This window comes from Salmo trutta, chromosome 26, assembly GCF_901001165.1.
Source record: "Salmo trutta chromosome 26, fSalTru1.1, whole genome shotgun sequence".
NCBI classification, from domain to species: Eukaryota; Metazoa; Chordata; class Actinopteri; order Salmoniformes; family Salmonidae; genus Salmo; species Salmo trutta.
The window spans coordinates 24,128,414-24,152,059 of NC_042982.1; the positions used below are offsets into that span (position 1 = coordinate 24,128,414).

The 23,646-nt window shown below is 42.0% G+C and overlaps 1 protein-coding gene across 15 annotated transcripts; it reads right to left on the reverse strand.

The window, feature by feature from the left end:
- Nucleotides 1-667: 667 nt before the first annotated feature.
- Nucleotides 668-23,073, reverse strand: LOC115163473 (phosphatidylinositol-binding clathrin assembly protein). Of its 15 annotated transcripts, none has more exons than XM_029715373.1 (24): nt 20,989-23,073; nt 14,200-14,342; nt 13,850-13,925; nt 13,570-13,687; nt 13,072-13,165; nt 12,713-12,824; nt 12,374-12,480; nt 12,115-12,153; nt 11,303-11,314; nt 10,618-10,703; nt 10,148-10,271; nt 8,213-8,346; nt 7,831-7,931; nt 7,515-7,670; nt 6,914-6,997; nt 6,452-6,547; nt 5,882-5,986; nt 5,695-5,808; nt 5,467-5,497; nt 5,242-5,341; nt 4,989-5,051; nt 3,026-3,133; nt 2,558-2,662; nt 668-2,089 (listed from the first exon to the last, which is right to left on the reverse strand). In XM_029715373.1, the coding sequence occupies exons 1-23, from the start codon at nt 21,116-21,118 to the stop codon at nt 2,570-2,572; spliced, it is 2,226 nt and encodes a 741-aa protein (XP_029571233.1). In that variant the 5' UTR covers nt 21,119-23,073; the 3' UTR covers nt 668-2,089; nt 2,558-2,569. The 15 variants fall into 15 exon arrangements, with proteins under 15 accessions (XP_029571233.1, XP_029571232.1, XP_029571236.1 ...); XM_029715372.1 differs by having other exon boundaries at nt 12,115-12,156; nt 20,989-23,072; XM_029715376.1 differs by having other exon boundaries at nt 12,115-12,156; nt 13,570-13,672; nt 20,989-23,071.
- Between the last annotated feature and the right edge of the window lie 573 nt (nt 23,074-23,646).

The window sequence follows — 23,646 nt, forward strand, 5'->3', positions numbered from 1 at the left end:
GCCAGATGGGGAAGCGTGATTCATCACTCTAGAGAACAAGTATCCACTGATCCAGAGTCCAATGGCGGCGAGTTTAACACCACTCCAACCGACGCTTGGCATTGCGCATGGTGATTTTAGGTTTGTGTGCGGTTGCTCGGCCATGGAAACTCATTTCATGAGGCTTCCAACAAAGTACATTTTGCTGACTTTGCTTCCAAGGGCAGTTTGGAACTCGGTAGTGAGTATTGCAACCAAGGACAGATGATTTTTACGCGCTACACGCTTCTGCACTCGGCAGTCCCGTTCTGTGAGCTTGTGTGGCCTATCACTTCGCGGCTGAGCCATTGTTGCTCCTTGACGTTTCCACCTCACAATAACAGCACTTACAGTTGACTGGGGCAGAAATTTAACAAACTGACTTGTTGGAAAGGTGCCATGTTGAAAGTCACTGAGCTCTTCAGTAAGGCCATTCTACTGCCAATGTTTGTCTACGGAGATTGCATGGCTTGGTGCTCAGTTTTATACACCTGTCAGCAACGGGTGTGGCTGAAATAGCCAAAACAACTAATTTTAAGGGGTGTCCACATACTTGTGTGTATATAGTGTATATACTAACTGTAGTGCCAAAGATGCCATCACTGTTACAATATTCACCAACACATTGTAATAAAATATTTAACATCACTTTGTGGAAGCTGCTCTTTATTAAAAAAAAAAAAACCTGTCAATGTCTGCTACACGTTTTAATTACATAAACAAAAATATAATCCACGCAAGACAAACGCAGAAAATATCCTGAATCAAACGTAGGTAGTGTCAGATTTTGATTGAATTGCTTTCATATTTCATACATCTTTCACTTCCCTCTCCGTTGAACAGTCAGTTTTATATACACAGAGCGCCGATCAACAGTGCCCCTCGCTCACCCTGTTCCACTGGATCTTTATACAACTAATTTACATCAAAACTGTAACCCTTGTTTAGTATCTGCAACACCCAGACGACCAGACACACTCTCGTCTGGCTCCCAGGGAGTCAGAGCTGAGGTGGTGCGGGTAGCATGGAAAGATATGTTCAACATGAAAGCAATTCTTTCACATTCAGAGTAAAGGCAGCCATTAAACGGTCAGTGAGTCAATGGCATGCCAAGCTTAAAGCAAAATGGATTCCACCCCAGTGTGATGCTTCAGAATCGTGGATTAAGTGTTTTTCAACTAGACAGAAAAGTTGTTCCATTGCAAAAAACCCTAGGCACAGAATTGACTATATAGATTACTGACTCATACTGGAATCCCCTACTCCACTTGCACAGGGGAGATCATGAGATTTGACCTAGTAAAACTGTTCTTATCACAAAACTTGAAGAATATTTAGTGCTCTATCATTCCGTTTATAGGTGTATTTTATATAATATCTATTTTATTTTCTCTACATCTCCAATGAAACAATGCAACATCCATGTTAAATGCTGAGGCACTCCCACAGGTACTATAGATTACACTATAGATTTTCTTCCTCAGTTTTAAAACCATATCATAAATAAATAAACAACACACGAGGAATGTCTACTGTAAACAGTAAAAAAGACAAACTAAAACAGGTGTAAAAGTCATTAGCATCACTACTCAGTGACTGTTAAATAACTAGGAAATGGATCACTGATGATCGAATCAAGAGAGGGAAGGATTCCTCTCCTCTTTTTCTTCTTGTCCCACCTCCCCCTCCCACTAGATTAGAACACCAAGCTGTTACACCCAACCACAGTAGTATTTCCAAATACATAATATCAAAGTTTCTCAGCACCCATAGCAGAGGATAAAATGGATGAGGAATCTCGATAGGTACTTTTTAAAAACAGCAGCATCACTTGACGTCTTGGACAAATATACGGAATAACGGGTGGTAAATTATTTTCTTCCCATCGTCATTTGGACATGGTTTCCATGGTTTTCCTCCAGTCATTGCACTGTTCGTTGTGTTCTTGACATGTCTGTATTTGGGGGGGAGAGGGTGAACGCTTCTCTGAAGAGTTAGACTGGCAATGATGACAAAGCTTTGCTGCTAAGTGCTTCATTTTCGGAGACACGTCATATTACATGAACTGCATCTGTGGATGGAAATCAACATACAAGGATTTATTAGAAAATAGTTTTACCAGCCCGCTCATGGTGGTGCTGAAATAGTCAACTGAATAAATGCAATGAAAAGGCATCAATGTCCTCAGAACAAAAGCAACTGTCACACAAGATACATCTGATGAATCAAGATTTCAGCAATGGCAACCTATATCAGCAAAGACGTAATGGTTAGTGTAATTGAAAGTTTAGAAACATCCTGAAATGCATATGCTGATTGTTTAAGCGAGCAAGACACAATCCAACTAATCAAGCCCATATAAAGCGCAAGAGATATAGCGAGAGGAAATAAACAGCAGTGGTTGATCAGATGGAAGAAGCAGTGTGTTTGCAAATGAAGGAAGAGATGATAACAGTAAGAGAAGAGAAAAAAAGAGAAGCATTAGTGTGAAGCCACGCTGCGCATGCATGTACATCCGCAAGCACACAGCATGCTGTACCTAAGAGACGCTCTACAAGAAATCCTTGAGAGAGAGCTGTGCAAATGGGTCCTGTCCGGGGGCTCTGAGAGGACTCTGGCTGGAAGGACTAGAGGCTGCAGAGGGCTATTTCACGGAGAGGGAAAAACACACAGGAGGAGCAGAGGTCATAGAGAGGAAGAGAGTGTGTGAGTGAGAGAGGGGGAGCGATCAGATTGAATGAAAGAGAGGAATGAAGGGTGAAAGAGAAGTTACACCAAGAGGGGGAAATAATTGGGGACTCGAGGAAACTGATGACAGACAGATGTCCCTCTCCTCCTGAGGAGGTAAGAGTAAACTAGAACACTGTTGTCATCACAGGGGGTAGTATACACACACAGAACGGCTACTGTAACTATACAGCACTGAATACACCTGGACACTGAACTCACACAACCCTACAATAGACATTTACCATCACACACGTCTGATTATTGTACAAACACACACCTGGGCACTGGAAACAGAGCCGAAGGGGTTGGGCGGCCTCATGATGGGCTGGTTGTACATCATGTTGGGTTGGTTCATCATACCCATAGAGCCAAGCTGTTGGGGTGGCTAAAGACAATAGCATAGAGAAACATCAGGCATAATAGACATGCTACAGTAGATTGCATAGCACAGAAGGATGTATAGCACTTATTACTGTTACTCCTATTACTACTGCATGGCTATTAGCTCTCAGTGCTAGCTATACTGTATGGCTATTAGCTGTCAGTGCTAGCTACACTGCATGGCTATTAGCTCTCAGTGCTAGCCATACTGCATGGCTATTAGCTCTCAGTGCTAGCCATACTGCATGGCTATTAGCTACCGCTATACTGCATGGCTATTAGCTCTCAGTGCTAGCCATACTGCATGGCTATTAGCTACCGCTATACTGCATGGCTATTAGCTCTCTATTAGCGCTCAGTGCTAGCAATGCTGCATGGATATTAGCTCTCAGTGCTAGCTTACTGCATGGCTATTAGCTCTCAGTGCTAGCTATGGTGCATGGCTATTATCTCTCAGTGCTAGCTATACTGCATGGCTATTATCTCTCAGTGCAAGCTATACTGCATGGCTATTATCTCTCAGTGCTAGCTATACTGCATGGCTATTATCTCTCAGTGCTAGCTATACTGCATGGCTATTATCTCTCAGTGCTAGCTATACTGCATGGCTATTATCTCTCAGTGCTAGCTATACTGTATGGCTATTATCTCTCAGTGCTAGCTATACTGCATGGCTATAATGTTCTCATTGTTAGCTATGCTGTATGGCTATTATCTCTCAGTGCAGGCTATACTGCATGGCTATAATGTTCTCATTGTTAGCTATGCTGTATGGCTATTATCTCTCAGTGCAGGCTATACTGCATGGCTATAATGTTCTCATTGTTAGCTATGCTGTATGGCTATTCCCTCTGTAAATAATAATACATTTTATTTAGTGGACGCCTTTCAAGATATTCAAGGGCATCTTACATTAAAAGTAGGACTACATAAAATACAGTACAGTACATAAAATGCATCAATTAAAAGTATGTGTGTGGGGGTAGATCAGAGTCAATCTCAAAGAGTTGTGTTTTGAGGAGGTTTTTTAATGACATGACTGTGTTTGCATGTTGCATGTGTGGGGGAGAGTGCTAACTACTGCATAGCTAAGTCACTCGGTACCAACTACTGCATGGCTATGTCCCTCAGTACTAACTACTGCATGGCTATGTCCCTCGGTACTAACTACTGCATGGCTATGTCCCTCGGTACTAACTACTGCATGGCTAAGTCCCTCGGTACTAACTACTGCATAGCTAAGTCCCTCGGTACTAACTACTGCATGGCTATGTCCCTCGGTACTAACTACTGCATGGCTATGTCCCTCGGTACTAACTACTGCATGGCTATGTCCCTCGGTACTAACTACTGCATGGCTATGTCCCTCGGTACTAACTACTGCATGGCTATGTCCCTCGGTACTAACTACTGCATGGCTATGTCCCTCGGTACTAACTACTGCATGGCTATGTCCCTCGGTACTAACTACTGCATGGCTATGTCCCTCGGTGCTAGCTACTGCATGGCTATGTCCCTCGGTGCTAGCTACTGCATGGCTATGTCCCCCAGTGCTAGCTACTGCATGGCTATGTCCCCCAGTGCTAGCTACTGCATGGCTATGTCCCCCAGTGCTAGCTGCTGCATGGCTATGTCCCCCAGTGCTAGCTACTGCATGGCTATGTCCCCCAGTGCTAGCTACTGCATGGCTATGTCCCCCAGTGCTAGCTACTGCATGGCTATGTCCCCCAGTGCTAGCTACTGCATGGCTATGTCCCTCAGTGCTAGCTACTGCATGGCTATGTCCCTCAGTGCTAACTACTGCATGGCTATGTCCCTCAGTGCTAATGCATCCAGACATCCATCTGACAGATACTGACCATGCCATATCCCCCCACCATGCCTGTTGGTGTTGTGGCAGGGTAGGCCATGACTGGGGGGGTCTGTGGAGACACAAACACACCAATGAGGACACAACATCTTCTCTCACAGATAATCCAGCAGACCAATGTCAAGTCAAGACAACAACTTCTTAACATTGGTCTAAAACCAACACTAGAGTGATACAGTAGCTAAAACAATCATCACAGGCAGATAAGAGCACCTGTAAGAGGCCAGTGTAGTGTGTATTACCATGGAGACGGGGTTCCAGGTGGTGTTTGGGGCTGCTTTGGGCTGCCAGTTGCTTCCGCCAGTCAGCCTCTTCTCCCCAGGCTGGCTCCAGTGGATGTCACTGTAGATTAAGACAGCTAATATTAGCACTGGCTACTAACTGCTGCTGGCTATACAGAACAGTTCTTCATCTAGCACTGACCACAGCCCGTTGAAGAGACTGAACAGCATGAACAGCTCACTTACTTTTTTGTTGTGCCATTTCCAATCCCGAGATCTACAAGAGGATAGTAATATAAATGTGAGATGTACACATCCAGAAACAGTTAATTCTACTGCTATAGCTGTGTGACATATCGCGATCTAACATACGAGTCAAAATATAAATAGACACCATGATTCACTCGGGCAAAGATGAGTGTTGATCTCTTTTAATCTGAATTAAAAATCCTAGCGTGACGTTGTGACACTTACTGCCCACCAGGTTGGCCAGGGAGGAGTCCAGGTCATCTCCAACCAGTTTGTCTGACAGCTGATTGATGGAGCACAGGGCCTGATTGGAGCCGACCATGGTGGGTTTCAGGATGTCTAAGGAGGACAGAGAGGTTGGTTGGATGTGAAACACCATGTGCATCAAACAGTATAATATTCAACACCTCACCATCAGAGTCAATGTTGTTAATGCCGGTAGCTTTCGCTCCAAAGACTGACTCGAAATCCACCTGGAGTGCTCCTGGGGGAGGGGCCTGTGATGCTGTGGAGTACCCTGTAAAGAGGTCAAGGGGGAGGCTGCTCAGAACACGGCAGGTGCAGTGATGGATAAGCATTATCCATTGGTGTTAAAGTCAGACCTGTTACAGTACAGCTACAGGTTATCTAGTACTCTACCTCTGAATAGACCTGCTACAGTACAGCTACAAGTTCTCTAGTACTCTACCTCTGAATAGACCTGCTACAGTACAGCTACAGGTTCCCTAGTACTCTACCTCTGAATAGACCTGCTACAGTACAGCTACAGGTTCTCTAGTACTCTACCTCTGAATAGACCTGCTACAGTACAGCTACAGGTTCTCTAGTACTCTACCTCTGAATAGACCTGCTACAGTACAGCTACAGGTTCTCTAGTACTCTACCTCTGAATAGACCTGCTACAGTACAGCTACAGGTTCTCTAGTACTCTACCTCTGAATAGACCTGCTACAGTACAGCTACAGGTTCTCTAGTACTCTACCTCTGAATAGACATGCTACAGTAGAGGGCTCAGTGGGGTAGGGAGCCTGGTGTGGAAGGTGCTGGGCCATGGACACTGGACCACCACAGAAGGAGTCTGACAACGCCAAAGGAGGAGCAGGAAGAATAAGAGAGCAAAGGAAGGCATTTCAAGGCACGGCAAGAAAGGCAGGCAAGGCAACGTGACAGTACAAACAGAAAGGAGACAGTTAACAGAAAATACTTAGCAGTTGTATAGGGACACTAACAGGTAACAAGTAAAACATTCTAACAAAGTCAAAACAGGAACTGCAGAGTACAAGGAGATACAAATATCCTATTGACACTAAATTCCTCAAAATCGTCAGACTACCCTAACCATAGAGTTATTATTGGGCCACTAAACACATTACATGGGTTGAGGGGCGTATGTTTGCCTATGGGCTCAGGAAACATAGGCTGGGATGGTGAGCCATCGTAGTACCTGAGATGGAGTGTTCTATCCGCACTGTGCGTTTGTAATTGCTTGAAACGGACGAGTTTGTGTCAGTAAAGGGATTATAACGATCTAGAGAATCAAAAATAATATTGGTAAGTGAAACAGATTTCAACTTATAGCTCTACGAGGATACTACAACAGAAAATAATCAAATGATTGGTTTGTAATATCAGAATCTAGAAGCAATAGCCTATTTGAATACATTATGAAACAATATATATCAGCAGCAGGAAAAGCATCATTTGAACATAACCAACTTGGTCAGAATTAACTTAGACATGGGTTTACTAGACTGTAAAATACATTTGAGACCTCAATGGATGAAGCGTCATATTAGACTGAACTGGCATGGGAGCCTATCAAAAGAACATAACCAGTAACTCCACCATCAAAGTGTTAGCTTGTGATGGTGGAATGGAGGCCTTGTATTTTAAGGTACACAACAAACATTTAACTTTAGACAGCTATGAGATGATTTACATATAGACAGAAGTAACAACAGTACGGCTTATGGGAGACTTCCTTCAAACAGTCCAACAGAGAGACACATGGAGGGTATTTCAGGAGGAACAAAGAGTATCTTTACCACCAAACATTTCATGACCAGACGTCCTAGAGGAATAGCTAACACCGTCGGAGGACACGACAGGCAAGTGAGCGGCGGCATCGACAACAACTTTTGAGAGGAAAGGGTTAAGGTTTGGCATGGAGTCATCTCCAGCTTCAGCAGAGGTGAATGGATCTAAGCAGGCAGAAGACAGAAAGAGAATAGATAGAGAAGAGAAGAACAGGAGGACATCAGAGTGAGACGCACCAGGAAGAGAGGGAGAGCATGCAGAACAGGTCATGGTAGAAGACAGGAGATAATAGAGGGGTCCTGCGGTGGTGGGTGTTTCTCCTACCTGCCCATGCTGTGGCCACAGGAAGCCCTGTAGAACTGGCCTGCACTGAAGGGTTAAAGGTCTGCTGAATGTCAAACAGGTCACTCTCCATCTTCAGAGCACTGAGGAGAGAAGACAGCAGTGATGCGATACCTGAATCAACACTGGGAATGTAGCTGAAGATCAGAATTACCAGATACACACAGACGTATTGAGGTATAGGTTCCCTCTAAACACAGATCTAGAATAAGAGCACTCTAAATCCTAAACTTAACCACTAGGAGGACAAAGAAATATCTGACCCTGTGTCAGTGGTTATCAGCAACTTCTAAATAATCCACGCTAACCTCTCTGGTCAACCACATGAGTGGGTAAGCTTCACAGGTCATAAGTGAAAGTTTACCCATTGGAGCAGCTGGGTGTGGAGAAGAGGTCGATGGCCGGGGCTGTGCTGATAGTGCCCCCGGTGGTGGAGACCGGAGACGTGTCTGTGGTGGCGAAGGAAGGCCTCTTAGAGAGCTCCTTCAGCCTCTGTTCCTGGGTGGAAAGAGTCCAAGTCAAATACAGACACTACAGATGTAGAATGTAGAGCGTAGAATGGAGGTGATGGTTGTAGTTATGTACAGTACCAGTCAAAAGGTTGGACACACCTACTCATTCAACATTTTTTCTTTAATTTTACTACTTTCTACATTATAGAATAATAGTGAAGACATCAAAACTATAAAATAACACATGGAATCATGTAGTAATCAAAAAAGTGTTAAACAAATCAAAATATATTTTAGATTCTTCAAACTAGGCACCCTTTGCCTTGATGATAGCTTTGCACACTCTTGGCATTCTCTCAACCAGCTTCACCTGGAATGCTTTTCTTGAAGGTGTTCCCACATATGCTGTGCACTTGTTGGCTGCTTTTCCTTCACTCTGCGGTCCAACTCATCCCAAACCATCTCAATTGAGTTGAGGTCGGGTGATTATGGAAGCCAGGTCATCTGATGCAGCACTCAATCACGCTCCTTCTTGGTCAAATAGCCCTTACACAGCCTGGAGGTGTGTTGGGTCATTTTCCTGTTGAAAAACAAATGATAGTCCCACTAAGCGCAAAGTAGATGTGATGGGGTATCGCTGCAGAATCCTGTGGTAGCCATGCTGGTTAAGCGTGCCTTGAATTCTAAATAAATCACAGACAGTGTCACCAGCAAAGCACCCCCACACCATCACACCCCTCCTCCATGCTTCACGGTGGGAACCACACATGTGGAGATCATCGGTTCACCTACTCTGCGTCTCACAATGACACGGTGGTTGGAAACAAAAATCTCAAATTTGGACTCATCAGACCAAAGGACAGATTTCCAGCGGTCTAATGTCCATTGCTCGTGTTTCTTGGCTCTTCTTTTTATTGGTGTCCTTTAGTAGTGGTTTCTTTGCAGCAATTCGACCATGAAAGCCTGGTTCACGCAGTCTCCTCCGCGAAGAGTTGATGTTGAGATGTGTCTGTTATTTGAACTCTGTGAAGCATTTATTTGGGCTGCAATTTCTGAAGCTGGTTACTCTAATGACCTTATCCTCTGCAGCAGAAGTAACTCTGGGTCTTCCTTTCCTGTGGCGGTCCTCATGAGAGCCAGTTTCATCATAGAGCTTGATGGTTTTTGCAACTGCACTTGAAGAAACGTTCAAAGTTTTTGAAATGTTCCGGATTGTCTGACCTTCTTAAAGTAATGATGGACTGTTATTTCTCTTTGCTTATTTGAGCTGTTCTTGCCATAATATGGACTTGGTCTTTTACCAAATAGAGCTATCTTCTATATACAACCCCTACCTTGTCAAAACATAACTGATTGGCTAAAATGCATTAAGAAGGAAAGAAACTCCACAAATTAACAAGGCACACCTGTTAATTGAAATGCATTCCAGGTGACTTCCTCATGAAGCTGGTTTAAATAATGCCAAGAGTGTGCAAAGCTGTCATTAAGGCAAATGGTGGCTACTTTGAAGAATCTCAAATATATTTTGATTTGTGTAAGGCTTTTTTGGTTTCTACATGATTCCATATGTGTTATTTCATAGTTTTGATGTCTTCACTATTATTCTACATTGTAAAAAATTGTGAAAATAAAGAAAAACCCTTGAATGAGTAGGTGTGTCCAAACTTTTAAATGATACTGTATGTGGGCCATACTGGATCAACCAAACAAGGCTTGGAATTGTTTAAATCATTGCCTGCATACTGCAACATATCAGTGTCATTCACATGTAGATGGGACAGGCAACACAAAACCATGTCCATTCTCGTCAAATTCATGTTGTGATCCACGCATCATGACGGCTGTACCTTCAGTGCTTTGAGACGAGCTTGTTCCTCCTCCAGAGCAGCCTGCTTCTCCCGCTCATCTACTTTAGTAAAAGACATCCCTGTACTGGCCAGCGAGGACACTGCGTTGGATAGAGTACTAGCCCTGAAACAACACACAACAGTAAACACCCCTAGGCAGAATACTACGGCAACCCTGGCTGAAAACATCAATAACCATTACCATCAATAATAATTTAAGCAATCTTGGCTTAAGAGCTTAGTGCAAAAGCAAATCAGTTATTATAGCGGCAGCTGCTTCTAGGCTACCTGCAGGGGGAGTAGTGGACTCAGTGCCAAAGACACTCCAGTGTGAGACGTAGGATACGTCCCAAATGGCACACTGTTTCCTATGCACTACTTTTGACCAGGGCCCATAGGGCTCTGTTCAAATGTAGTGCACTATGTAGAGAATAGGGTGCAATTTGGGACGTAGCCCATCCTGTACATACCTGCTGGCAGCAGTGGAGTCTTTGACTTTCTTCCCCTCTAGAGAGGCCAGGTGCTGCTCCAGAGCTTCCAGGAGGCTACTGGGAGCCTGATGTAATGGAGAACAGCAGTTAGTATAGGCCAGGGTTGGAAACATGCAGTTAGACAGTACTGTACGAACACAACCATCTAAGGCAGTGATGGGCAACCTGGTTACTGTACTGTGCATACACTAGCTATAGGCCTTGAGTTTTTCCTGACAACATTTTCTGAAAACGTTTAACTGGTCATGTCACATGGTGAGGAAAAACTCAGGTCCCTAATTATACTGTCCCATATACCACTATACCTTAGTTACTGGATTCTAGCTAGCACTTAATTTACTGGGAAGTGTTGAGTTCCTCAATATGGGACAAATACTAACTCGAGACTTCAGCTGAAAGCCACATTGAATGAGTGATATTGAAATGTGCGTAGATGACACACGCCACGGCACTTTCAACATCCTACAGTATGTGGTGTTGAATTGGCAATGTCTAAGCACACCTGGGCAGTATGTTGGATGGGCTATGTGACAAAGAGAACTGTATATACAATTTGTTTCAATCCTATAAAACACAATATCAATGAGATACAGAGTCAGAGTAAAGGCATGCAAAGACAACACCAAAGCAAGTCACAGAAGAAGAGTGAGATGAGAATACTTACACAAACTGTGAACTAAAGGTGGAAAGATAAGGGGAAATACAGAATATAAAGGTGGTGATGGTCAGAGATAAATATCTATATTGAACTGTAACTATAATGTATTTGAAGGGTATAACACTGTTACAGGTGCTTCATAAAACATACAATAGGGGACATAACACACAATTAGTGTAATTGTACTTTCAAGGAAAAGTATGATCCTTGGTCGAGGAGGGATTTCCCATGGAAATACTGTAATATAACCAGTGTCAATGCAAATACTGACTGTAGCACAACAGGTGTGGGGGGCCATCTATTCAATTTCCTGTACATTGTGTGAAATCTGAAGTACTGTAAGATACACAGTCAGTTTGGACTCTTAACAGCTTAACACCTTTATTTACTGTAGATAGAGCCTAATCAAGAGGGGAAGAAGAAGAAAAAGTGAGAAATATGCCTCAATTGGCAACATGCGCTAGGGAACTTCATGCACTGAGCCGTGCCTTATCTCTGGGAGACGTGTGCAGGGTGGAGTAAATAGTGTGGTGGGACAACAGAGCTGATTAAATAAGAGGAGTTAATAGTGAGATAGAGAGACACACAAAGAGAATACAGAATGAGAGAAGAAAATAGAAAGTGACAGCAAGAAATAAGGGAGAGAAAGTGAGAGCCAGAGAGAGATGGAGACAGAGAGTAGGAATCGAACTGTCTTTTCAGTACAGACAAACGGATAGAGTAAGTTCGGTATGTAGGCTTTTTGTGCAGAGAATGTGTCTAATAGGTTATACCAGCAGAAGTAAATCCATCATTCAGTTTGGAGTGTAAAGTCTTACCTGGGAAAGGTCTGGAATGTCTCCTCGATCAATCCCCACCTGCTGTCAAATGATTACGTGCAAAGTTATAGTGGTGCTTCTAAATTAAAATGTATTTTCTACCACTATCCAATTTCTGCCACCATACTTTTCTCACAAAAATGTAAATATATCAGAGGTTTTCCCTTTTAATGAATGGTATCGAATGGTTTTCCCTTTTAATGAATGGTATTGAATGAATGAATAGCATCAAACTCAAAGCAGGCAAAGAAGAAATCACCTCTGCCACTTTAAGGAACTCTGAGATTCGGGTCATTCGGGTCAGGAACTTCTTGTAGATATCCAGGCCCTCTTTACACTGGGTTTTCTTCATGTCAAAGTACTTCTCTGTGGTAAAAAAATTACAATAAAAAATAACAGCGGGCATTAGCGCTGAAAATCTGTAGACACACTAGGGATAAACTGTAGAGAATTTAGTCTCCATTAGTACAATTTAGTACTGTACATATCAAAACATCTACAGTACAAGGATCTACAAAGCACTTCTCCAGACTAAACATTTTAAAAGAGTATTGATCAGAAAATAGTGGAGTAAATCAAGTTGGAGTTGATGTTTTACCCAGCAGGTTGATGATGCCTTCGTTATATGCAGCGAAAAGCCTAATGGAATCTTTGAAAAGGAGCATGAACCCTGCATTGATCACTCCGTTTGTGAGCTCATTGGCATTAACCTGAAGAAGACACATCATTCAGTTTCACATAAGCCATAAGTTGCCCTTTTAACACATAATGACTTTGACATCGCTGACAAACAATAAAAGAGCAGGTCAGTGAAGAGGAAAATAGCCTGTATCCATCTCTGGTTTCAGCACTGTCCATTCAGTAATCAGTATGCCTGACAATATGTTAGCCCCAGGAACCCTCTCATATTACAGGACCTGAGCAGCATAGTTCTGGGGAGGTTGACCTCAAACTCACATTGAAGTCGAGGAGGGCGTCCATCTGGCTTTGTATGATAGGGATGGTCTTCAGTAGCTTCTCTGTATTCATGGTCCTCATCACCCCATCCACCCTGTTGAGATGTGTGTATGTGTAGTGTTAGATAGGTGTTAGAAGCACAAAGGACAGAGAGGGAGGGAATCAGTGAGAATAGCCTCAGTCAGTCAATTTCTACTGCATGTTAACAAATCATTCCCAGAGTTACAAAAATACTGTGATTACTTCATGGGATATAAAAAGCTTTGAAAATGTTGAAAAAATGATGACATTGTGTTGTTAAAATTGACAGGAATCTTCTTAATTAAATATTTGAGCTGTCAAATATTTTAAGTATTGTTTTACACCAGCTAGCGGCTCTGCAAGGGGAAAGTGTTTTTTGTAAGAAATTGTTTGAGCCTTTGAACTCCATTGCCATACATTCGGGTCAGTCAAAACAAGCATACCACTTTCTTCTGTTATATGTTGGGAATTTCTTACCCTCGCTTTACTTTAGTGAAGTCAAAGGCAACCTGTCTGTATGACACAGCCTTTTCATTCAGATATCGACTGTACCTCCGGATAAACGTGGACATATCGTAGCCTGGGAGAGAGAGACCTGAGAAGTGATATAAATCTTACATTTGTCATGAAAACCTACTTGAGAGTCATGCTATGTTCGTTCAAAAGTTATATTGTTTCCTCTTATAAGTATTTGTCACTGTAACAGTTAAGGATGAGTTTGAGAAAAGCATTTGAGAGCCAAGGCCTCATACTTTACCTTGTAAACCACTTTTGTCCAAAAAATTACTGAGGTTGAATAATGTGTTCCTTGAAGCCAAGTACTGCACAAAACGCTGTATCAAAGAAAAAGAGCGGTATCAATACATGTTCTTACATTTTCATTGATCTACAGAAATATAATAGGACTGGAGTACCAGAGTAATTTCCAGATTTTTATTAAAATCGCCTGGTTAGCAATTGATTGTCTTATTGTCTGTGACCTGAAAACTTCAACACTATAGCATTGCTGTTACAGATATAATATATATTACAGCAAATAATGTAATGAGTAATGAATGTAGCCATAGACAATGTTTCATTGAGTGGTGATTGTAAGCCCCAGCTCACCTCATTGCCGTAGACCATAAGGTGGTGTGTGGCGATGAGCGACTTGAAGACCACCACCCAGCTCGTGCTGGTGGTCCTTTCAAACAGCGAGTCAGCCAGCTGGGGAATGTTCACATTCATCTCATTGGTGCAATGGATCAGGTCTAAAGATGAGAGAGAGACAGACAGACAGAGAGGGAGAGAGAATGTTAGCGATAGCTTGATGTCTAGGAAGACCATGGATAATTGATGTCAAGTAGTGGCTTATGGCCACTGGCCAGTAGAGGTTAAAACAACTGTGGATACAAGGCATTTCCCTATGGGGGAGTTGAATTTTGGGGTAAAGTCAGTTAATATTCTATGAATGACAATGTTTTGAAAATCTGTGTAAACAGGGACTCAGGCACTCTGCCCTCAGCTGCAATCTCATTCAATTAGCTTTAATTCAAGGTCTGGCTAATTGCCTAACTACACTCAAGACACTTAATTACTATGCTACAGTACTACAGGCTGCCTCACTTTTTTGGCACGGTAATTCCTCAAGAGGGTCTACTGAAGTTCAATAGATGAAAGCCTGATGAATAAGTCACCATCTCTAAATCAAACAATATATTTTTGGTCAAATACACTATACATATAAAAGTATGTGGACACCCCTTCAAATTAGTGGATTTGGCTATTTCAGCCACACCCGTTGCTGACAGGTGTATAAAATCGAGCACAAAGATATGCAATCTCCATAGAAAAAATATTGGCAGTAGAATGGCCTTACTGAAGTGCTCAGTGACTTTCAACGTGGAACCCTCATAGGATGCCACCTTTCCAACAAGTCAGTTCGTCAAAATGCTCAACTGTAAGTGCTGTTATTGTGAAGTGGAAACTAATTCTTAGAATCAGGTGCGCTAGATTAGGGTAGGATTGAAAACCTACAGGACGGTAGCTTTCCAGGAACAGGGTTGGAGAGCCCGGATTTAGAGATTGGGTGATGCCAGTCTACCCATTCCCATTCAGTTAGACTGAGTGATGAACAGATTGACAGTATAATAACCAGGCCTGGCTTTCTGGCCTATATTCTCATGTTTTCAAAGGAGGGGGGTCTAAGTAGGACAGCATAACCTTCCAGAGCAGCAGTTAGCATGGCTAGTTGATTATCCAGGGAAGACTGGGACTAGGGTGGGGGATGACAGTGCTGTCATGTTATAGACACTAGACAGCCTTCTAAATATTCACTGTAGTTTGCATTGATGATAACACTTTTTTTAACTGCACCTTGATGGTGTCATATGTTACAACACTGCTCTAAAAAGTAGGTCTAACACAAATCATACGGTATGCAACACTGGACATGAAGACTGTAGCATAACAATTAACCATTTATGTGCAATTGTGTTGCAATCTCTATCGATATCTGGTATATTGTCAGGTAAAGCAGCCACACTGAGAACTCCTAAATATTACTGTGTGGACAGTGGTCCAGGAACGATGACAGTGTTATTTTAACAGCTCTTTATATAAGGCCTAGGCAGCCTACTGTTCTGTCTGTGTATGAGAGGCTGTGAGTGAGTCTAAGGTACAGTGCATTCATAAAGTATTCAGACCCCTTGACTTTTACCACATTTCGTTGCGCTACAGCCTTATTCAAAAATGTATTCAATTGTTTTTCCCCATCATTAATCTACACACAGTACCCCACAATGACAAAGCAAAAACAGGTTTTTAGAAATGTTTGCAAATTTATTACAAATAAAAAACTGAAATATTACATTTACATAAGCATTGAAGACCCTTTACTCGGTCCTTGAAGCACCTTTGGCAACGATTACAGACTCGAATATTCTTAGGTATGACGCTACAAGCTTGGCACACCTGTATTTGGGGAGTTTCTCCCATTCTTCTCTGCAGATCTTCTCAAGCTCAGGTTGGATGGGGAGCTATTTTCAGGTCTATCCACAGATGTTCGATCAGGTTCAAGTCCAGGCTCTGGCTGGGCCACTCAAGGACATTCAGAGACTTGTCCCGAAGGCAATCCTACATTGTCTTGGCTGTGTGCTTAGGGTCGTTGTCCTGTTGGAAGGCGAACCTTCACCCCAGTCTGATGTCCTGAGCGCTCTGGAGCAGGTTTTCATCGAGGATCTCTCTGTACTTTGCTCCGTTCATCTTTCCTGCGATTGTGACTAGTCTCCCAGTCCCTGCCGCTGAAAAACATCCCCACAGCTTGATGCTGCCACCACCATGCTTCACCGTAGGGATGGTGCCAGGTTTCCTCCAGACGTGGCACTTTTCTATTCAGGTCAAAGAGTTCAATCTTGGTTTCATCAGACCAGAGAATCTTGTTTCTCGTGGTCTGAGAGTTTTTAGGTGCCTTTTGGCTTCCATCTGGCCACTCTACCGTAAAGGCCTGATTGGTTGTCAATCTCCACAGAGGCACTCTGGAGCTTTATTAGAGTGACCATCGGGTTCTTGGTCACCTCCCTGTCCAAGGCCCTTCTCCCCCGACTGCTCAGTTTGGCTGGGCGGCCAGCTCTAGGAAGAGTCTTAGTGGTTCCAAAATTCTTCCATTTAAGAATGATGGAGGCCACTGTGTTCTTGGGGACCTTCAATGCTGCAGAAATGTTTTGGTACACTTCCCCAGATCTGTGCCTTGACACAATCCTGTCTGGGAGCTCTATGGACAATTCCTTCGACCTCATGGCTTGGTTTTTGATCTGACATGCACTGTTAACTGTGGGACCTTACATAGACAGGTGTGTGCCTTTCCAAATCATGTCCAATCAATTAAATTAAATTTACCACAGGTAGACTAATCAGGTTCTAGAAACATCTCAAGGATGATCAATGGAAACAGGATGCACCTGAGTTCAATTTCGAGTCTCACAGCAAAGGGCCTGAATACTTATGTAAATAAGTTTCAAATAAGTCCCCAAATTTTCACTTTGTCTTTATGGGGTATTGTGTAGATTGATGAGGGGAAAAAATTATTTAATCAATTTTAGAATAAGGCTGTAACGTAACAAAATTTGAAGAAAGTCAAGGGGTTTGAATACATTCCGAATGCACTATATTTCACGTTGGACGGCTGATCGGCGGGTTTGGGTGAGCCAAAAGACTTCTGAGCCAACTTTCACTCATCCTGTCATATAATGGCTCCTGTACCTCAGGAAAGTACTGTAGGCTTATGCTCAACTAACAGGTGTGAAACAACAGGCTGGCTGGCTGAATCAATGCACAACTTTAGCATAGTCCATAGGATTCAAATGAGATTAGAAGTGGGCACTTTCAGATCTCACAGTTTTCCAGTTGTTCCAGAGGTCAATGTCTGGAAAAGGAACCTAGGAAAAGTAATACAATATGTAGCTAGACTACTACATGCTTCAGTTGGGGTCTGAACCAGCAACCTCCATGTCATTGTACCTGTGTGTCATGCAATATGCTCCTATAATCATGATAACAATGACATTTGAACGGTAACCTATTATGCATAACCTGCTTGCAGAAGAGATACAAAAACCTTGAGATTTAATCACATATAATTGAATGAATTATAATTGGAATGAATTAATGGACATTTATTGCATTCACGGTTACTTTTTCAGTGGCAGGTGCTTTGCTTTGAGGATGGTCACACAGATAAAAAAAAGGTCTGATGTTGCCATCAGGGTTAAATATACAGTACCAGTCAAAGGTTTGGACACCTACTCATTCAAGGGTTTTTCTTTATGTTTACTATTTTATAGAATAATAGTGAAGACATCAAAACTATGAAATAACACATATGGAATCATGTAGTAACCGAAAAAGTGTTCAACAAATCTAAATATATTTTATATTTGAGATTTTTCAAAGTAGCCACCCTTTGCCTTGATGACAGCATTGCACACTCTTCACATTCTCTCAACCAGCTTCATGAGGTAGTCACCTGGAATGCATTTCAATTAACAGGATGTGCCATGCTGAAAGTTGACCTGTGGAATGTATTTCCTTCTTAATGCGTTTGAGCCAATCAGTTGTGTTGTGAGAAAGTAGGGGTGGTATACAGAAGATAGCTCTATTTGATAAAAGACCAAGTCCATATTACAGCAAGAACAGCTGAAATAAACAAAGACAAACATCAGTCCATCATTACTTTAAGACACGGGTGCAACATTTCAAGAACTTTGAACTTTCCTTCACTCTGCGGTCCAACTCATCCCAAACCATCTAAATTGGGTTGAGGTTGGGTGATTGTGGAGGCCAGGTCATCTGATGCAGCACTCCATCACTTTCCTTCTTGGTCAAATAGCCCTTACACAGCCTGGAGATGTGTTGGATCATTGTCCTGTTGAAAAATAAATGATAGTCCCACTAAGCGCAAACCAGATGGGATAGCGTATCGCTGCAGAATGTTGTGGTAGCCATGCCGGTTAAGTGTGCCTTGAATTCTAAATAAATCAGAGTGTCATCAGCAAAGCACCCCCACACCATCTCCTCCATGCTTCACGGTGGGAACCACACATGCAGAGATCATCTGTTCACCTACTCTGTGTCTTACAAAGACATGGCGGTTGGAACAAACAAATCTCAAATTTGGACTCATCAGACCAAAGGACAGATTTCCACCGGTCTAATGTCCATTGCTCGTGTTTCTTGGCCCAAGCAAGTCTCTTCTCCTTATTGGTGTCCTTTAGTAGAGGTTTCTTTGCAGCAATACTACCACGAAGGTCTGATTCACGCAGTCTCCTCTGAACAGTTGATGTTGAGATGTCTGTTACTTATGAAATATTTATTTGGGCTGCAATTTCTGAGGCTGGTTACTCTAGTGAACTTATCCTCTGCAGCAGAGGTACCTCCGGTCCTCATGAGAACTAGTTTCATCATAGCACTTTATGGTTTTTGCAACTGCACTTGAAGAAACTTTCAAAGTTCTTGACATTTTCCGGATTGACTGACCTTCATGTAAGCTGGCGCCGGAGCAGAAGGCAGACGTTTTACGTCTTAAAGTAATGATGGGACTGTCGTTTCTCTTTGCTTATTTGAGCTGTTCTTGCCAAAATATGGACTTGTTCTTTTACCAAAAAGGGCTATCTTCTGTATACCACCCCTAGCTCATCACAACACAACTTATTGGCTAAAATGCATTAAGAAGGAAAGAAATTCCACAAATCAACTTTTAACATGACACACCTATTAATTGAAATGCATTCCAGATGACTACCTCATGAGAGAATGCGAAGCGTGTGCAATGCTGTCATCAACGCAAAGGGTGGCTAGTTTGAAGAATCTCAAATATATTTTGATTTGTTTAACACTTCTTTAGTTACTACATGATCCATGTGTTATTTCATAGTTTTCATGTCTTCACTACTATTCTACAAAAACATGTGGCAAAAAAAGCATGTGGCAAAGAAATTAACTTTATGTCCTGAATACAAAGAGTTATGTGGTGTGTTGGATTTGCCCCAAACATCAGTGAGTACCACTCTTTATATTTTCAAGCACGGTGGTGGCTGCACCATGTTATGGGTATGCTTGTCATCGGCAAGGACTAGGGAGTATAGGATAAAAGTACACAGGCAAAATCCTAAAGGAAAACCTTTCCAACAGACACTGGGAGAGAAATATTAACCTTCCAGCAGGACAATAACCCAAAACACAAGGCCAAATATACACTTGCTTACCAAGACGACATTGAATGTTCCTGAGTGACCTAGTAACAGTTGACTTAAAATTGCTTGAAAATCTATAGCAAGACTTGGAAAAATGTCTGTCAAGCAATTACCAACAACCAACTTGACAGAGCTTGAAGAATTTTAAAAGGAGAATAACGTGCAAATATTGGTCAATGCAAGTGTGCAATGCTCTTGGAGACTGACACAGAAAGACTCACAGCAAACGTAAACACAGTAAACGCTGCCAAATGTGATTCTAACATGTATTGACTTTGGGGTGTGAAATGTGAATACTTATGTAAATGAGATATTTCTGTACTTCATTTAATACATTTGCTAAAATGGGGTGTTGTGTGTAGATCGGTAAGAAAACAATTTATTTAATCAATTTTGAATTCAGGCTGTCACACAACAAAATGTGGAATAAGTCAAGAGGTATGAATATTTTCAAAAGGCACTATACATGTGTTTCCCTCAGCAGTGACAGACACACCTAGTAATGATGATAATATAGGCTACACTTTGCATATTGGACTGAAAGCATTATCCTTGATACTTCCTCTAGGCCTACTATGAAATATGAACAAGGTAGTTTCTACCTCTGAGCTGTTCAAAGGTGCTTGTTATACCCTTTCCTATGGTAAATATATCAAATAGACCTACTGAATTTACTCCCTGGAACATATATTTTCGGGGGCATTTTTGTATAGCCAAAACGTTAATGTACTGTATCATGGAGAACTGGTCAATTGTAAGATAAGATACACTGAATGATAATTACATGATAACTGTTTAGACCAGGGAGCCTAAAGCTATGCGAAATGAATTAAACCGCTATACAGACGGCTAGAAAGCTTGCTAATTTGACAGTAATGTTGATGATGAGTAGCAATACACTGAAATTATACAAAATATATCTGATATTAAAAGTACTGTTGTTAACGTCCAGTTAAATAATGTTACGAGAATTCTCATTGTGCGATCTCGTTTTGCTACAATATATCTATGATACATTTTGACAGGAACTAGCAATAACATTAGCCTATCCATTCAGCCTTTGGGCCTTGTGTAACCATCGCCATAATTCAAGAAATGCAGAACTCTGACTGGTTTTAATGAAGAATGACACATTATATCAGAAACTCTTGATTAATTCGATACTTACAATCCAAATGTTTCTTTTTCGGGCCCATTATTTCATGTGTGGTGGCCTTGCATACTGTTTTGGACACAGCAGATCCAGTTACACTGTGCTGGGCTGCAGTTATCCTGTCAGTAATGCTCTGCCCCGACATCTTCGTTTATTGATGCAACAAAGAATTTGAAAAAATCACAATATGTCTATAAAGTTCCAAATTAATTGAATTATATAATCTCTACGGTTGACGCCTCCTGTCCACCGCCTATTTAAAAATAAAATAAAGAAAGGGGGGAAAACAAAGAAAAAGACAGGGCGACGAGGCGGAAGAAAAATGATACAAAGAAATTCAAACAACGTATCCAACGCTTGATTATTTCAAGTCTTATGTTGATCCAACTGACGCCTTTGATCAAATTGATTTCATAAATAAAGATGCGGCGGTAGATTTGGTGGGTTCTCTCGCTGACTCATTCTCTGCCCATCTCTCATCCCGATCTCTCGCTCACTGGATCCCTGTGTGTCTCCTGTCTTCGTATTGACACTCCTGCTGTGTTTAAAGGTCTAGTAGCATTCAGGGAAATGGCGGGCCTGCTCTGTTCTCAGAAAGGTTAGGATGTATGACGTTATACGAAGCATGCCGACCTGGAATCAGATTTTACATCCATAATCCATAACATTTTATTATGTGCAGGTGTCCACAACTGATTGTGGTCTTGGTGGGAAATTAATATGCCAGACCACAGCAATTAGGCCTAAATCAATCTTCTGCAATAATTTCATAATATTTTCACATTTCTCAAGGTAAACTGGGCATATGCCCACAGTTATTTGTATTTTTGGGGGGCAACACATTTGTCCAAGTCCCATTCCCTGCAGGCTGCTATTGACTGGCTGGGTTCTTCTTCTTCTTCTTTGAGGTTAACTGGCAGACTACACTCATAAGGTGTATTGCCGCCACCTACTGTACGGGGTAGTGAAAAATACCACAAAAACAAAATCCGTTTTGGATGAACAAATTCATACCATATACCGAAAATAAAAATAAATACTACCCTGAATTTCAAACCAAAACAAAAACTGTACTATTCAGATCCCTACACAGGCTCAGGAACCTGGGAGGGGAACCTCTTTATTCAGTACTCCCTGTAACATTTCGGCTGTAAAGTCCTGGAGATCCAGAAATCTATTTGCCGCCTTCACAATGATGTCCAGCTTCTATGATTTTTTATTAGTTTGACTATTGCACTTTATCACTTGCGCTATAAACGCAACAAAGTCCACCTTCTTCACACTTAGTGTGTCGGGATCCTTCTTCTGCATGGCATTCACTGCAGACTGTGGGACATCCACTACCATCTCCTCTCTACTCACTCCTTCAGCTATTTTCACTGCCTACACATAGAAGACCTGCCGGATGGCCCTGATCCTAGCTACTGCGACCTCCTTCATCCATGCAAGGCACTCTGGGAACATGATTCCCATCACAATTACAACAACATGCTTCATCTTACTCTTCAACTACTACATATTTATTCCTTCGACAAACACTTGCCACGTGTCCAAACTTTTTACAATTGTAACACTGCAGCGGCTTCTGTACATACGGTCTCACCACATATCTCACATACCCAAGTTTTACATAAGTTGGGAGAACCACTTCATGAAATGACAGTAAGACCGATAGGCTTTGCTCCTTCTTTCTGTTTATCATTCAATTCAAGGGAAGTGCGTCTACCACTCCTGGAATGTCCACACAGCCTCTATGTCCAACGAGTCCCCAGAGATGACACCTTTAACTGGTGCCTTACTCTGAAAATCATAGCTTTCCACATCATACGTCAACATCTTGTTGAGCCGCAGAGCTTTCTCCTTTTGTGCTTTTGAAACACACAAAATCAACATCATACCGCTTCTGGTCACTCTGAACGATTTCACTTTATCTAATTCGTCCTTCACCATCTTCGAGACTGCAAACTGGTCACCCAAAAAAGCATCCTTGCTTGTGAATCGCTCTCCAACCATAAACTGCTGTTCATTTCCAACTTTAGCCCTTTTTACTCCACTGTTCTTCACCATCGTCCACTCATTCTCACCACCTGTACTCGCGACAAGAGAATCGCACAATACTTCCGCTTCCGCCATTGCTCCTCCAGTCATCCCCCGGACTCCCTCATACTTTGCTGTGATAGATGCAGGAGTTTGTGGTCACTGGCTGCGTTGACTGCATTCACACAGGCTGCGTTGAGTGCGATCTGATTGGTCAAAATACTAATTTGTGGAAAAATATAGAAATATAGAAATTGTTTAGAGCCCTTTCGAAAACTAAATGACTGTTAAAGTTATTGGATAACCTCATGTTAGATTTATTTCAACCGTTTTGTAAAAATAAAAAAATTACAGAGTAGACCTAGAGCCACATATTTTATTCTAATATGGCTCTGGCTCTGAGTAGGCCTATACGTCACAACACTGGAAGGAAAAAGTAATTTTTGTGTGTTAAGTGCCTTGAGACAGTCTGTAATGTACAGAACCTCACAGGGCAAGAGATAATGTTGAACAAAACATGTTTTATTTCGTCATTTTGTCTTGACAGTCCAATAGCCTACTGTTTGTATTTATGTTGCTTTCCATATAAATTCTTAACTTATTATACTATAATTACATCAGATTATTGCAGGTGCA

Coding starts and splice junctions, on each gene's coding strand:
- LOC115163473 (XM_029715372.1), bottom strand. CDS start 21,118: ATGTCGGGGCAGAGCATTACTGACAGGATAACTGCAGCCCAGCACAGT. Junction 10,272..10,617: donor GACTCCACTGCTGCCAGCAG/GTATGTACAGGA, acceptor GTGTTGTTTCAG/GGCTAGTACTCTATCCAACG. Junction 5,809..5,881: donor TAACAACATTGACTCTGATG/GTGAGGTGTTGA, acceptor TGTCCTCCTTAG/ACATCCTGAAACCCACCATG.